At 37.3% G+C, this 17,571-nt stretch overlaps 1 protein-coding gene and 1 long non-coding RNA gene across 7 annotated transcripts in view; one reads left to right on the forward strand and one right to left on the reverse strand.

The window, feature by feature from the left end:
• MTR (5-methyltetrahydrofolate-homocysteine methyltransferase) overlaps positions 1-6,011 on the forward strand; it is a 52,809-nt gene extending 46,798 nt beyond the window's left edge. For all 6 annotated transcript variants that reach the window (XM_084513266.1, XM_084513265.1, XM_084513267.1 and 3 more), the window contains 4 exons: positions 1,920-2,120; positions 3,296-3,488; positions 4,322-4,434; positions 4,561-6,011. In XM_084513266.1, coding sequence (XP_084369392.1) covers positions 1,920-2,120; positions 3,296-3,488; positions 4,322-4,434; positions 4,561-4,647 — 594 coding nt within the window. In that variant the 3' untranslated portion in view covers positions 4,648-6,011. The remainder of the gene's footprint in view (positions 1-1,919; positions 2,121-3,295; positions 3,489-4,321; positions 4,435-4,560) is intronic.
• Positions 2,130-17,571, reverse strand: part of LOC311433755 — a 32,178-nt gene continuing 16,736 nt past the window's right edge. The window contains exon 3 of the long non-coding RNA XR_014690940.1: positions 2,130-3,164. This is a non-coding gene — a long non-coding RNA (uncharacterized lncRNA). The remainder of the gene's footprint in view (positions 3,165-17,571) is intronic.

Consider the following 17,571-nt stretch of genomic DNA (forward strand, 5'->3'; position numbering starts at 1 on the left):
TTACGTAAAATTCCTCTCGATGAAGAGGCAGTTTAGAATTAGTTTGCTGCTAATTCTGCTTGTAAGAATAACTACTTTAAGTGTTTATGCTTTAATCGTATATACGCTTGCATTTATTTTGATAGATCGAACATTTTCAACATATTCTACTACTTCTTCCCAACATTCCAATTTGGTGTCTTTATAGTTCATGTATGCAGTCATCAAACATTGGAGAAACAAATCTAACAAACACCTAAATTTCTGGAGTACAGTCTTCTATGAGGACAGTCTTGTGCCAATATTGCAAAATTGTACTAAGAAATACATGGCTTTAAGTTTATTCCAGCTTTTGGAATAGATAATTTATTGCAAGGAGGTGGATCTAGTAGACAGCCTATGGCAGATATTTATATAAATGGTATTCACAAATGTTCAAGGAGGGCTGTTCCAGGGCCTTACTAACTAGTTAAACATTTTGATATCCCATGTAAATCAAGTTTGCTACACTTTCTTTTCCTGGCCTTTTCCCAATGCTTTCCCAAGAAGACTGTGTTATTTGATTTTTTTTTTTTCATATTTTTTTTTTTTACATATTGGAACACTGTTATTTTCCTCATTCTTTTTTTCTTCACATGTTCCCAATTTAGTCAGGCTTTTCTCAAAGATTAAGAGTATTATTGTGGGTACCATTCTTTTGGACTCTATTTTAGCTACATGTCTTTCAGTCTAGCATACATAGTAATTCAGCAAAGGCTTCACCAGAGCATAATAGAAGAGAATAACTGTCTTCTGTTTGTTATATAAAACCTTCTTTTCAGAACACAGAGTTCTCTCCATGATGTTGGCACCATTAAGCGTGTGATGAAAATCTAAAAGTTGTAGATATGTTTAGGGTTTTCTTTAGCTATGATCATTACAAAAGAACCTTAATGTTAATATAGAGGTCATATACATAGGCAGAAAAATATTTCTTCAGTTTTATGGTACTTTCTGTAATCCAGTAATCTATAGAAACTGTTGAACATACATCTTTGTTTTTCAAGAATTCTGTTGTGTTTTTTTTTTTTTTTTTTGTATTTATATTTATAATTTTTATGAAACTGCAGTTGGAAATTAGTTTAAAGCATTGTTAAACACTGAAACAGTGTCACAGAATAAGAAAACCAGGAGAGGATTTTTCAGCCAAGTGACAGCCATGAAATAACTTTATTTGTAAGCTGGATACATTTACAAGTGGAATATATTCTACTCCCCGTGTTAACTTCCTATAAACCCCTTTGAACCTTGTTTGGGATTCAGTTTACTGGTAATGATGGATGAATTTTGTTTCTATTTGTATGTAGATAGCGTAAACCTAGACATGTTTTTTTTTCTGGACTACTGAGCACATGGTTTATAGGATAAGAAACTGTGAATGTTTATAAACTCTCACAGGCATTCCATAGTGGGAGTTGCTGAAGAATTCTGCAGTTTGCATAAATGGGATGCAAACTATCAACCAGCAGTTTTGTTAACAAATGTACAATCTGACTGTAAGAGATGGAAAATTTGTCTTCTTCCCCAGTGGCTGGCACAAGACCGTTCCCTATTTTGTAATACATTGCAGAATAAGCTGTTAAATCTCACTAGCTGTAAATAGAACCAGAACATCTCTCTATATCTGCTCAACACAGCATCTCTCTCCTTTGACATTTGTTTTTTTTTTTAGTGATCCAAACACCCTCAGAGGAACAGAGATGTTTTTTCTGTCTAATTTAAGGACAGGAGAGCTGTCATGGCTCAAAGACTAGATAGGTGTTAGTCAGAAATGTCTCAAGCCCTATAGTCTTGGTTTAGATCAAGAAAAAAAGATCAAAAATACTGGTTTAGATCGAGTGCACTCTTTTTTTTTTTTTTAATGTTCTGATTTATTGCATTATTTTCTCTTTTTATTTTAGGCTGAAAAAGACTCTGCCTGCACAGATCCATATTACTGTCTTTCTGATTTCATAGCACCGCTGGATTCTGGCATTTGTGACTACTTAGGCCTGTTTGCTGTGGCCTGCTTTGGTGTAGATGAGTTGTGCAATGAATATAGGAAACAGGATGATGAGTACAACATCATAATGGTAAAGGCGCTTGGAGATCGGTTGGCAGAGGTACGAGGTTTTGTCGTTTTCTTGCAAATTTTCTGTGTACTAAGTTTGTTTGACAACTTGCCGTGTCAAGTTTTAGCATAAGCTTAGACTGTTGCCTTTAATGTATGCTCTGCATTAAATCTGGAAGTGAACTGGTTCTACGGGACCTCTCTTGAGAGGTGAGTCCTCTTCAGAGACAGTGGGGAGTCTGCTGTCCATATGTACCAAGTGCGAAAGCAGCTCTGAGCTGTGTGTGAGAGTTTTGATTTAATACAATTTAGTACATTTTAAAACAACACTATTAAAACTATTTTTAAACCTTGCTTTATCTACATGAGAATGTAAGTTTTGACCCAGGTAAGACCAACCAATTACATTTTTGAATTGCTTGACATAGCATCAACATGCCTTCTGCTTTAATGGTAAACATGCACATGGGTGCAGTGTACATGTACAAGTCTTTTGACTTAATGTGCCTTAGGCTTAGGCAGACGTGCTCTTAAAGCCCTAACTGAAGTGGTTTAGAAAGTCCTGTCCCTTGTCCTACACTACATCTGTCTGCTTGCCTCCATGTTCACACATCAGTAACCACTATAAAATTTACAGGAACTTTAGAGCAAATGTGATTAGCTCTAGTTGTATATTTTAACCCATAAGAGTTATGGAAATTATTATTTGATGCCATCCAAAGATATTTACTGAAGTAGAAATTTCTCCTGAAGGCAACTGTTGCTGACAGTAGTGTTAGCTGTAAAAGTAGGTTTATTAAAAAACAAAACAAAACAAACAAAAAAACAACTGTCACCTACTTTCAGTTGGAGGAAGATCCTCTGCTGAAAAAGAGCAGTAGCCCTTATTTGCATCTGATAATAGCACGGATGCCAGAAGGATGTGGCCTTCCATGGCTAGACCTGGAGCAGATACCAAAAATAATCAAGACTGTTGGTGCTCTAATGATATATCACTACCATAACTAAATTAACTTTATCTTCTCTAGTTATCGCTCTAGCTTACCTCTTTGTTTACATAGGATTTTAAAGGAGGATCATCAAAAACCACTGCCATCTACCAATAAGAGATTAAAACATCAGAATTACAAAAATAAGTACTGTATGTGAATTTTAATGCAATCAAATTTCTCAACTGTGCTATGATGACCCTTAAAAAAAATAATAAAAATTGCACTATATCCCAAGGCATTTGCTGAGGAGCTTCATGAAAGGGTTCGAAAGGAATTTTGGGCTTACTGTAGTGCCGAGCAGCTAGATCTCTGTGACCTACGCAGAATTAAATATGATGGAATTCGCCCTGCTCCTGGGTATCCAAGCCAGCCTGACCATACAGAAAAACTGACCATGTGGAAACTTGCAAACATCGAGGAAACAACAGGTAACTGGATCAACCTTAATAAGATTCTTAAGCAGCATTTGTGTGAATTAATGATTGTAATGCCAACAAAACAATGAATTGGGGTATGCAGAGCTGCATAAAAAATTGAACTGAAGTAGTTCTGGGAATTGCTGTCTTTGCCTTTTCATTGTTGTTTTTATTTTTCCTCATTCAAGAAAAAAAATTTCAAAATACTGCCAGTGCTTTTGCTGAAGGAATTAGCAAAATCCTAATTAGCAGATTGCATGCAAACAGAGTTTTGCTACACTGAGAGAAAAACTCTACCATCCTTATGGCTGCAAGAAGACATTCCAGATATAAATAAAATAAAAACCAATTCAGCGATTTGTTTCCTGGACTACAGAAACTTTGAGATGTTAACTTAAAAAAAAAAAAAAAAAAAAAAAAAAGTAAGAAAGAAAGAAATTATATGTCTTTCTCTGATATTTTGTGTGTTGGACATTCCACTTCTAGCTCCACAATTCCAAAATACCTTCTGGTGCTTCAAAAGCTCTAGTTAACCATTTTCCAAAATGTCCAAGACTTTTTTTTTTGAAAACAATCTATACCGTTGCTCTACAGTAATGCTGTAATGAAAGTCTGCAATTTATTTGAAGCTGTATGTATTTTCTTCGGAATAGATAACAAATGAAAAATAGTTTTATGTTTTTAGTTCATCTGAAAGTTTCTTGTTTTTTGTTTTCTTTTTTTTGTTGTTGTTGTTGTTGTTTTTTTGATTTTGTTTGAAGTTGCCCAACAAAAAAAAGACTTTGAATTCAAGCTTATCAGTTCAGAGAACAAGAACGCTTTCATTTTTTCATTCTCTTTTCCAGGAATTGGTTTAACTGAATCACTAGCAATGACACCTGCTTCTGCAGTTTCTGGCCTCTACTTTTCCAATCCCAAATCCAAATATTTTGCTGTTGGCAAGATATGTAAAGATCAGGTAACTTGCACTGTCCATTGTGCTAGTGTTATAGCATTCAAAAACAACTTGTGACCAGGTGATCCAAATTTTTTATGTCAACAGTAAAAGCTGGAGTTTATGAATTGTCATCATGTCTCTTCTCAGGTTGAAGATTATGCACTGAGAAAAAAATTGTCCGTGGCAGAGGTGGAGAAATGGCTGGGACCCATTCTGGGATATGATACTGAATAACTGTGGGAGACGTGGGCAAGCATTTTCTTCTAATGGTCCACTTGCTAGAAGGAAGAATGAAGTGGCATCTATTACCTTTCATCGCTGCCCTTAGTATTTGTTGGAAATGGTTTGTTTTTGTCACTGGTCTGATCAAAAAAAAAAAAAAAAGAAAAGAAAAGAAAAAATATCAAACCAACAAACCAAATGAACAAAAATCCAACAAGAAAATCCTACTGAGAGGTTTTCTGCCATCCAGTATCCAGTATTTCATCTGATTGTTTCTAATTTTTGATCAAGGAACATATATTTCAGGTATGCCATGTACTTGGGACCATGAATGCATTGCAGGTCTCTTAATCATAGCAATATGCTTTTATTTGTATTTTTTGCACAAATACTCTAGCTGAGCAACTAGTTGTAGGGTGAGATGTGGAAGTTGCACACCCCTCCTGTCTTTAGGAAGGCTTTGAAATGAGGGCCTAGTATTTGTCCCATTGGCTGTGGACATGTTGAACAGAGTTTGTCTTCTGTTATTTGAATGTGTTTTAGCAAGTCAAGGTCATACAGAAATATGATGCAATTTTTTTCTGTGAAGTCAGGAAAAATTTTAAACTGAGTGACCAAGAACAACCAATGTACAAACAGATCTTTTTTATAAAAAAAAATAAACAACTGTCTGCTCCATATTTAGGGCTTGTACATAATGTTTTTCTCTCCAAATAATAATTCAGGTCTTTAATTTACTGTGTGATGATGACTGTAGTTAAAACTATCAAAAGATATAATGTGGTGGAACAATATCAGGGATGCTGTATTATGATAAAACATAAATGAGATGTGTCCCCCTAGAAAACTCATGCTTACTTTCATCTGGCTACAGTCCATTTCTACTCTGTGTAAAGTGTAACGATACCTTTCTTCCTACCTGTTTTGTTGTGAGGATTAATTCATATTTAAACTTTTGTATGTGAAAAGTATGACAGAAGCACAACTGCTACTATTAACAGAGAGACAGAAAGCTTGGAGCTGACCAGTGTACAAACTTAAGCTTATTTTAACCTGTATTTTAAAAGCAAATAATAGCAACACTACCATCAGTAACAGTTAATACTGTAGGTTTATTTTCCAAATCTAAGTGAGCTAATTGTTCATAGCTGTTCATAATCCCCTAAAAGTGCCTCATGTATTATTTAAATGAAAATTTCATAAAATATTATGTCATGAAAATCCATTTTTTCTGGTCTCTAATTGTAAAGAAAAGACCAATGTTCTATCTGTAATCCATTAATAGTTACATAATTTTTGTAATGTCATCTGACTTTATGCTAAAAGAATTACCTTGTATCAACAGTTTAATAAAGGTTAAGCTGTCAATGGTGTTATCCTTTCTGAATTCTTTGAGTGGCAATAGAATGGACTGTAATCTGAAAAAAAGCCAAAATTAATATGCATATTTTACTAAGAATCGAAAAGTATAAAAGCTCTTACAGGGTGCTTAAAGTAGTTGAGTAAGTGTGTTCTTAGATGCTTTAGAATCTCCTATCCTTTAATGACATATAAAAGAAAAATAATCTCATTACATATTACGGGGTTTAAGATATGTCCTGTTCATCAGCTTGATTCTTGTTGCTGAGTTGCTGTTCCTCAGTAGAATGCTCTTTCAGACTGCCAAAATACTATTTAAAAAAAAAAAAAAAAAGTAATACAAAGGAAAATCTGATCTTGAAGTATGTAGCCTGTAAAAATTGAAATACTCTTTGCTTTCTTTTTCATACTCGCACCTTTGGTTCATTTAATTTTATGTTTGGAATATCTCCTCTCTACCACTTTATAGTTAGAAGAAGAGTGCCTTATTAGTCTGAAATTCACACTGTGAATGTGTGAATGAGGTCAGAGTTTGGCTTGTACAGCTTGAGTTTGTTTTCCTGAAATCAATTGCACGTAGCTGAGTGAGTACAGCTTTAGTGGAATTAAACTGACAGAGCAAATAGGTGCACTGCTGTATAACCCAGTGGTGTGTTACCTTGCATACAAGCAGTGCGTTTCAAATGGCATGCAGTTAATTTGTGCCTTCACACATGGTGTCATACACTGAGAAAAATCTTTATCTTTGCCTGCAAAATGTGTCATTCTAAGAAAATATTTGGAATAATTATTCTTTGTTGTTGTGCAAATGTTTTTAGCTGGGACGGTTTCTTTAAATTGTCACTTGACATTTTGAGTAAGACATATCTTCAGTCTCTTAGCTGAAGACCAAAGGTAAATTACAAAGGAAAAGGTTTCACAGTTCTACCAGTTAAGATGTTCACATACATCAAACTATATTGAAAAGCTATGGTAAGATTATGGATACCTATTTCAGTGCTGCTGCTACTCATGGGAAGACTGGATTTCAGTTTCTGTAGTTTAGTTTACCTGGGCGGGTGTGAGGGTACTTGGTGTATTTGAGAATTTTCCACTGCTTTCTGTTGAAATTCGAGTTTTCTGCTTCCTTGTTAAACAATGTGAACCTTGGTTCACTTACTCAGTTAATTTTTTCTCTGAAGTCCTTAAAACACAAGTGGTATCCAGAATCTGAGAGTAATAATGAGTCTTTTGAGGGCAGAATATTAACTTTTAGAAGTTTTGCTTTTCAGAAAGGGGCTAGTTTACTAATACCTGTGACTGGCTTTTATGAAATACTGTTTGAAATATTGGCTGATTTGCATGAAAATGTCATAAAAAAAATGGATATAGTGTTGTAGAAGCATTTGAAGAGCAAGAAAAGAAATAGCTTCATTAATTACTTCAGGAGCGTTGTTCCATACAGAGGCCGCAGCACGTGTTTTCAGTCACTAGAGAAATTTTTCCTATGCTCTCAATTATCATATCCTTGGCATGGCGTAGCCTGTTCAGTCCCCCTGCAATGTCATTTCATTTGATTGTCAGGCCTGTGTAGGTGCCAGTTTTCAAATGGAAATATACTGTGAACTGAATAAAAACATGTTTATCCTGCTTTCACACATAATTTGTATACCATCCAGCTAAACATAGAACCAAAAACCCAATGCAGTGAGCCTCCATGTTCTTTTGTTCTATTAATACCACCATGGCTGAATATCCTGAGGTTTTTGCCCATGCCACATGCCTGATAAAAATAGCTGTACAAGTAGAACTCAGCTGAGATTACCAAACTTGGCATTTTGGATTTTTGATCCAGCTTGAACTGGGATGTTTAAAAGCAATCTAGTAATTATCTTTGCTGACCTGAAGCTACTTTGGAAGCTGGGAAATTAAAGGTCCTATTTTCAGGAATTGCTGCCTGACTGCTATTGCACCAGTATGGCTCTCCCTAATGCTCCTGATCAGGCTATCAGGGTGTGTTCTTACACCAGGGTGGTCTCTGCCATCCATTCCTACAGAATGATCATGAAGTAAGTGGAGGCAGTGTGGAAGTTCAGGCTTATCTTGGTTCTTTTCTACTTCGTTGTCAAATCAGTATCCTTTTCCTGCTTTTTCCTCCAGCAATCCCCCTTGCTCTGGATGTCAATATTTTCTCAGTCAGGGTTCTCTGCAGGCTCCATCAAAATGGAATTGTAAAAGGTTTTAAATAAGTCTCTTTTGAAGTCTGAACCAGTTATCTGTCCCAGGAAGAGGAATTTCTGACTGGCAAGCACTGGATATAAATAATAATTGGGTCTAGTAGCTGTGCCTACAGGGGCCTTGTATTATGTGTGTTAGCCATTTATAGTGGCTAAGGGCAAGGCTACAAGATGTTATGCAATTTCCAACATATTAGCTGCATCTTCATTTACATGGTTGCTTTCATCTATGTAGCAAAACCAAAATATATTAACTGCATTCTTTGCCAGTACTTTTTATTTATTTATTTATTTATTTTAAATCCACAACTGTAATAAAGCCAATGCCATTTAAAATATTTTAAGGGTGAGAACTCTTCAGGTAATTTTTCAGGTAATTATTTATCTATCTGTTGATGTTACAAGCAAATGCTTTTTAAAAAAAGTAGGTGAAAAGAATTTACCTATCTATTGATGTTATAACAAAACAACAAAGAAACAAAAGAAGCTAGCGGGGTAGTATTCACAGAGCATAATTTAATTTCAAAAGAACAGGCACTCCTCTAGATAGGGAATAGAAGGTTGAGCCAGAGGTATGGCAAACGTGTCTCTTAAAAATACAGGTTCTCAGTATTTATTTTACTTTAAATTAAAATAAAGGCTATAGCCCATACCTTATATCTACTATCAGAATATTAGAAATGCAATTTGAGGAAGAGTCTTAACAAGTTTTCATTAATCTAATGCATGTTTAGGATTAATAAGTTACATTTTTGTGTGTGTGAGAGAGAGAAAAAGGAGGAAACAATACTTATCTTGTAGTCAACTTACTGCTAGGAGTAAGATGCAAGCTGTTGAAAAAAGATGAAAAAACAAACAAACAAGCACACCACTACCAACAAAACCACCTCTTGGGAGTTGTTGGAATCCTTACTTAGGTGAAAGTTTTTGACTGTTTTCAATTAATGCTGCTGTTCACTGTCTGGCAAAATGTTGTGATACATGGAAAATCAAACATCCTTCTTTTCCCAGGAATTTCAAAGATGTTAAAACTCTGCATCAGCTCTGTATCTGCTTGTAGACCTCAGTGCAGTATTGAGCATCAGCTCTGCTTGTAGACCTCAGTGCAATATTTGTCTGATCTAGGTGTCCATATATCTTGGATTTTTTGTTGTTTTCTTTACTCAGGGTGTTTGCAGATCAGTTTTTCTTTTTCCTGTGTGGGAGTGTAGCTTCATGGGATGTTTTGTTCTTATTTGATTATTTTCATGTACTTAGTCTGTACTCTTTCTCTCTTCTCCTACCTCACAATACAGGTGTGAAGATGTAACTCAGCACTCTGATGTCCTGTGAGCAGCATATCTTGTCTATGTGTGTTTCCTTTTTTTTTTTTTTTTTAACAAAGTGCATATTACTTTTTCTTGTTGCTGAATTTCATCAAGGTTCTTGCCAAATGTTCTCTTCCCAGGAAGTGGACAACTTCATTACTTTCAATCTGTCCATCAACTGGGGAAATCTAGGTAGAGCTTCACAAGTGGAGTAAAAATGTGAGGTCTAAAAAGGTGTCAGTTCTCTGTGGTTGGTAGACTCCTACACTTTTGTTTCTGTTACGACCTTGTGAGAACAAATACGTATGTATCTTTCCCTGTATTAGGGCAGTAGTGGTACAGGTGGTAAGAGGAAAAAAAGCTGCACTGTATGGCCAAGACTTACTTAGTAAATTGTTCTTTAGACATACATCGGTAAACTGTATACTGTGGCTATTGTTGTTGATTAGGATGTGTTTTCAACTGTTGTCTTAATCTTGTCTGTGTTCAGCTGTTTTTATTTCAAGAAACCATTACTGAGGAGTCCTCATGCTTTGCTAGATACAAGGTTCTCCATTTAATCAGGCTTTTATAATGAGGCTTTGCAGTAACTATTCGCTACTATATTTTTGGCTTTCATAAGTTTTTCTGTAACTGAAGAGATGGCTTTCTTCAGAATACTGTTGTATAGCAAATATATTCTCTAAGGCTCACAAGATGAGAGTTAATTATCAACACCTGATCTGACACTTTTACTCAGTCAAGGTTCTGCAGAACAACTTCACTAGTCAAGAAGTTTGCTGCTTAGAAAACAGTGATCATCTTTGCATACTTCATTTAGGAAATATATGTAAGCATTTGATTTTTTTTTTTTTTTTAATTTTAACTTTCTTCATCAAATTTTGTTGTTCCTCTTCCTCAAATGTTGTTCCTCAAATCTCAGAGCAGCTAAAGGAATAAAAGCTTTAATTTATTTGTTACAGTGCTGTCTATACACATAAATTGAGAAGCACTGAAGCAAGACACTGGGAACTTAATATGATGTAAGAGTGTACTGTGTATTTACTGAATGCTGTCTTCTTCAGTTAAACATTAGGTGAAGAAGCTGTAAAACTGGAAGCAGCAGTCAGCTAAGGCTATAAGAAGATTTTAGACTTTCAGTTGTTGGATCAACAGTATTTTTTCATGCTTTGCCTCATCTTTTGATAGTTTCTCCCACAACAGAATCCTGCTGCCGCATCCATATCCTTGTTATTCTCCAAGAAGTGTCTGACATGGATTCTGTTGAAGATTTTGATGTGCACTTCCAGCATTATTTTTCAAAAAGATTTTAAAGCACCACACTGGAGATCAACATTGCAATTTCTTGAACTTTAAAATACTTGTTCTTCCTCACAAAGTCTCCAGTTACTGATGCATTTTTTACCACTCAATGAACTGGTTCAATTAGCCTGCATTTTCTTACAGCTCCAAGTAAGTTGGAGGAGGGAGTAGAGTGAAAGGAGTTTTTATGGTACTGTTTTATTCTCAGTTCTTGATTAGCATATGTCTGCTGTCATAATCACTGCCTGGGAGTTGAAGTGAGTGCCTCTTAGAAGCAGTTCTAGTGTCTGATCCAGCTGCTACTAAAGCCCATGGAAAAAATGCTGCTTCGCTCAAACACAACTTTGATCAGCCCTAATGCAATGATCTGGAAGGAAAATTCAGTGTTCAAATCATGTCAAAAACACTTGAGGATTAACAGGATGTGCTTTTAAACCTCCTTCAGTAGCTCAGCTTCATTGAGATAGATGGCTGGGACTATGAAAGTAATTTTTAGCTTCATTCTGAAACACTTGGCTGACAGAAAATGGTAGCCTACCAAGCCAAGACGAGATGAGCTTTTCAGTCATGGGTCCAGTATGATCAATTGTAAGCATCCATCTCAGGGACATATGAGGGACATAGCTGAACAAAATCAGCAGCCTGGGTATTGATTCTGTATTGCAGTCTGAATGATTGAGCGTGTAAAGGTGCCTGATGCAGCAGACAAGGATAGGCAAATGCCAGCAGTTAACATATTGCTACAAAAAACATTTTAATGATTCCAAGCCTCTTGTGATTTTAAAACACTATTTGTTTTAGTGAGATATTTGCACTTTGTCTTTGATGCTTATGTGAAAGATGCATTATGCTTTCTGTATGCTGTCGTAGTTTCACTTGGCCTTTTTGAAAAAGGAGCTCCTCTTTGCTAAATTTCCTCCTAAACATGTATTTTATGTAATTCTATGAATATCAGCAAAATCACAGTATTGTCACATCTTTTATACTGTTGTCTCTTGATATGTAAGTAAAATATGCCTTGCTTATAAGCAAGTTCTTTAATTTTCTCATGGTACTTTTAATGGCTGTACACTTTGTTACAACTAGGCAGTCTGCTCATCATTTTTTTGCTGCTACTTCCATTCTTGCCACTGGAGTTTTTACTTAGCTTCCAGCCTATTACAATCCTTCTTTTCCACCCATGCTTATTTGCCAAGAAGTCTGGAAGTCAGATGTATTGTTTTGCTACCTTCTGTTGCAAATGCCAGCACTTGTGAGGAGGCCGTGCTTTGCAGTCAGGCTGTATTGTCTGTGGGAGTCTTTCTGATCCATCCACCCACTGTGTGTCTTGGCCTTTATTAGCTGCTGTTTTTCTTCATGAAGTGTGACGGTAAAGGATGATAAAACAACTTCCTGGCTACTGGCTGGTTTCACAGTTCAAGTGGGAAATTGACACAACACCCTTGCCCAGCCCAGGCCCTGGTAAGGTAGCTGTGGCACGTAACAGTTCCACCTCCACAGCCCTTGGAGGGGGATGAGAAGCAGCAGAGCCCAGGCAGCTCTTGATGGAGCCACTGGGCATGTGGCTTCTTGCACAGAGCTTTTTGTCCTACTCCTTCACTGCCTGGGGACTTGAAGGCATTGGAAGACGAAGGAGACCAAGCAAGCAAGGGAACAACCCAAGTGTTCATCTCTATGCAGCCGAGTTACAGGGGGCCCTTTTGGAAAAAGGTGTCTTAATATTCAAAGCTTGTATTCACTAATTGCTGGAAAGGCACAGATTGCTTTTCTGTCCCTTCCCGATGTAAGAAGTACTTTATTTACTGCAAAGCTAATAATTATTATGGGTTTGGAGGAAATTAAACATGAGACTGGCATTAAATTTAAATGCAGCCCTTAGCATTAGTAAGTTTGAGAAGCCATGCACAATCCAAAACAGTTAATTTAAGAAGAAACCTGTGTTTTTGCTTTTCTCCCTGAAAGACATTGTACATAGGAAAGTTGGTGTGTGCAGCATCATGACTATTTCCTCTGAGGAAGAAACTGAGGCACTTTGTACGTCTATTTCTGTCACAACCATCACAAACTTTTTAATATTTGCAATGGAGGTTTTTTCTGTGCTGTAGTGTGTGCGTCTTGCTTGATGGATATTGTGTGAAAACCATTAATTAACATTCAATGTTTTGATGTAAATATTAGAATTATAGCTGTTAAGGGAATGCTGCCTGCTCATTGTTTTTTCCCTCACTCCTTTCCTATGCCTATAACTTCAAATGTTAGTTTCCTGACTAGCCTGTGATATTTCAGTCCAACTAATGTTTTCATCAACTGTTATGGTTTTCACCTGTGGCTGTGTGATACCCATGAAATTCAACAGCCATCTTGGCATGGGTACATGTTATAGAAGGTATTCCTGATCTGCTCCTAACTATGAGGCCATGTTTAAAGCACACCCCCATCCCAGCTGCAGAACTGGGCTGTTTGAATAGTGCAGCGTTAAGTGCAGGTCAGATACAGCTAAAAGCCTGGGGTACCTGCCGAGCAAGGACCATGTTGCTGGCTGCAGTGTATGGTGCAATGCCTGGGTGGCCATGCTGTGGAGCCATCTGGAGCCCAGCCTCTCCTCAGCTCTTCACTGTGGCCTCCAGCCTTGGGCTGTCCTAGCAGGAGCCTCCAGAGACTGGCTTGGTGCATGTTTGCCACATGTTTGCTGCTGCAAGGGGAAATGGGCTCAACACTGACTGCAGGATACAGTTCCTGGTGTGTTCAGACTCGGTGTGGCTGTATGTCTGACCATAGGGAAGAGAGGCAGGTTTGCACAGATGTACAGTTTAAACCTGCCCTGCCTGACAGCTAGAGATCAGTGAAGTCCATTTTTCCCAGATGACCTCTCTACTGATTTGCTGTGAATCCAGAATTGTCAGCACAGAAGCAGATTGCCTCTTCCTAACAGCTTGCAAGAATTTTATTCTTGGGATTTCTCCCTAGCTGCTGACAGAGAGGTGCTGCAGCAGTTGTGCAAGTTCTGCGTGCAGAAGCAACTGGGATAGTGTGGTGCATGGAGACATGTCACTGCTGGAAGGAATGGGGACTCAGCAGCTGGGTAACGCTGTGACAAGGCACTTAAGCTGTCTTGCCAGGCACCAATTTGTGTTCCAATTTGAGCCCCAAAAAGGGCCCTGTTAAGCCAATGAATACAACTCATTAATTAAATATTCATGTAGTCTGTATAATCTTTTTGATCCTTTAATCAAAGCTCAAACATAGGCTGTGCTATAATTTGTAATGTAAACCTGATCCATTTCAGAAAGCAATTGGCCTGGCTTTATAATACATTCTGTTAGTAGAGAGTAACCAAACTGGCCTTTCTCAGTGAAGTGAAACATTGCTTAAGACAGGTACCCAGTTACTCTGCAGGAGCCAGATATACTGTACTGCAGGTTGTATTTTATTAGCCAGTGGAATTATTCCTGATCCCACAATCTGAAATCTGCTACATATTTCTTTAATCCTAGAATTCACGAACAGTGGATGTTAGATTACCAGACATAAAGCATAGTCAAGCATGTTGTATTTCCAAAGGCGTGATAATTTAAGAAGTGACTTCTTGAGGGAAAAATGATGTATAAGCATAAAATGTTTTGTGCCGTCAGAAAGATAACAGGACAGCATTTATATGATCAGATGAGGTAAGTACTGTGTAGGCACAACGTGAAAAGAGCAAGGCTACAAAAGGAGTGGTTGCTTTTGGACTATCAGCTTTGGAGGAGTCGCCTTATGGTTCAGGCATATTATAGTTGCCTAGTGTTGTCAAAATGACAAAAGTTGAAATACCTCTGCTTAATCTGGACAACCTGACTGCAATTTGTACATATGCATTTAGGAGGTGTGCCTTTCTACAAGCATAGCTGTATGCTCCATGAGGGAGAGATAGAGGAGCAGTCTAATTACTCACCAATGCTTGTGTTGATCAATATAAATATTCTTCATAAAAAGTGAGAATCCTTTGTTTAGCTTGAAAGTTTACAGCTTTTATATTCTATGCCCTTAGAGAATAGCTAAGCGTGGTTTACAAGTTTTCACGTGCTTTGGGAGAGCGGGGGTACTCTGTTGCTTGTGGACTGGAGAGTACTAGCCTCTTGAAACAAACGTTAATTAGGATGATTCATTTTTCTACTGGAGAGTGAACTTAGCCTTGCTACGTTTGATTGTCTGAAGGATCCAAGTGCCATATAAAGAATGGATAATTAACAAGAGATGTCATTCACACAGGAAGAACAATCTAACTTGGTTGACATTTTAATTACCAAGGTCCTTATGGAAGATTTCCTGTCATCCATCAACTAAAAAGATTTGGTTTCCACTGATAGCAACTCTATTTTTTGTTTCCTTCATCATCTTTGATGTTGCAAAAGGTACTGCAAATTTACAGAACACGCTGCATTGTCAGGTACATGTTTGAGAAACTGCTTAGCATCAGAGGGTAAACAGACTAATAAATGCATGTAACATTGCATGGGTAGTCAGATAAACAGTTTAATTCCTTTTCTAGCTGACTACAAATAAAGGTTTTTATTTATCTGTATGGAAACTGTGAGTACAGGCATCTTAGCATCTTCTACGAATATCCCCTGAACTGTTATCTGCTCAGCTGTACCTTTAGATTATTCTAGTTATTTCAGAAAATGCCATTTGAGTTCTGTGTTCCCAAGCTCTCTTGTTCTGAGGTATGCTCAGGTACTGAAACTGCATATTTTAATTTCCATGTGTGATCTTATTACCATAAGAGTTCACTACATTCTTCATTTTTTAAAGCTGCTTATATTTTATAACTTAAAATCGAGTACATACTTGTCTACTGCAAGACCATAGCTTACAATGGAAATATGAGGAAGATTGTCCTGCAATTGTAGTGTTCAGTAATGAAGACAAACTATAGGATCTTGAAGATGAATTGATATACTCCTAGTATAACCTAACATGGTAATGAGTTGACTCAGGTCACATTCAGATTTGTGTTTTTTGACTAATAATCCCATTTTTCTCATTTCCATTGCACAGTGGTAATCCTATTGAAAGCACTGGAATGGTTTTGGTAAGGTCTAGCCAAACTCTGGAGGCTCCTCTGCGCCATCCCCTCCAGAATTTTGCCTTCCTGATTGTTCCTACTTGGAATGAGATGTATTTAGCACAGAATTAATGACGTTAAGGAAGGAGATGCTCTTGTATGAGGTGATGTGAGGCTTGCCAAATGCTTATTTAGACTACGCTAATGCACAGCAGGTTGTGCAAAAGGGAGCCTGCCAGCGACCTACTGGTGCTGCCGTTGGCTGGCTCTGTCCCCAGCCTCAGCTCTCACCCCTGCTGATGCCGGTGCCTGTGGCTGTGAGCAGGTGCCCCCATGCTGCAGGGCAAACCCTCTCCCTGCTCTGCCTAGAAAGCCAGAGCAGCTGAAAAATAACCTGGTCTTGCTTTACTCTATGGCTGCTTGCTATGAGTTAACCATATAAAAGATAGATGCAGAGAGGAAGGTGGCCAAGGTGTGAGGACTAATTTTATTTTGCTGAAATATTTGGAATTTATTTTTATTTATTTAAACATTTTTATTCACTGAAATTTATTTAACCCTGAAGGTATAATGACACTGAGAGGACACCTAAGTTACCCTGCAAACGTTCATATTCCCGGCTTGTTGGTGATGTGTTAAGCTATTAGAAATGTTTGCTTAAAAGGTCTGGTAATGAGATCTAGCTGAAAAGTCCACAGTTCAGATGTAGACTTTTATTTGACTAAAAAGGTAATTGATTTATACCATGATTATTGCCCTTTGAGTATGTTTATTGAGTGTTGAAACACCGACACCTAAGGACTGTGTTTCTGGTTATGACATTGCAGTGAATTAAAAAGCACAGTAAAAATACCTGTGGTAAATATGAAGTATAACAGCAATAAATAGTGTGTATATGAGTATTTTAGGTTCTCAGACTTTTGTCACATTCTGCTTATTCTAAGCACTGAAAGCAAGAGGTTTCAGTAGTGCTGAATTGTTTGAAGGAGGAAATGCCAAAAGAAAATTCAAAAATTTACAAACTACCCTCCAGTGGGAAGAAAGACTTCCTGATGAGATCTATAGCAAAGCCCTGCCTGAATGTAAAGAGTTCACGAGCATAGTGACTTTCACAGGAACTTTTTTTTCCACTTTTTTTTTTTTACAGCTAGGGTAATTACTTGAACCAGTCACCAAATGCTAAAATAGTAAGAGTTTTCTAGCATACAACTAATTTACTAAAAGATACCAATCTTTTCATTGGCAATTACTGTGCAAGAATCACCCAGTGAAATTGAAGTCAGACAATATGGTCAAAATCTGAAGCTTAGAATGGGGATCATGCTTTGGAATGGCTCTGTGAACACTTTGCCTAATTTTAGACAAGAAAGTGCTCAATTTTTTCCTTATTTTATCCTAATAGTACCTATCTTTGGCAGGCTAATTTAGGAATGCTACACCACAATATGTCTCTGTTCACTTGCCACGAGTGAACCAAAAGCTCCCTACCGTGGAGACAAATTTCACAAATTTAAGCTGCAGAATAACTTGCCAGAACGATGAGAACGAGCCCTAAATAGTGCACTTGGGACGCAGCACAGAGCCAGCCACCTCACACAGCTTCCACCCACTCTCCCCCAGTAGCAGGGAAAGGAGAAGACATTTTTAAATGGTTTTTAAAAAAATAAAAATAAATTTGGTGCAAGTCGAGGTCACTGACTTCTGA

Source organism: Aythya ferina (genome assembly GCF_964211825.1).
Source record: "Aythya ferina genome assembly, chromosome: 3".
Taxonomy (NCBI): Eukaryota; Metazoa; Chordata; class Aves; order Anseriformes; family Anatidae; genus Aythya; species Aythya ferina.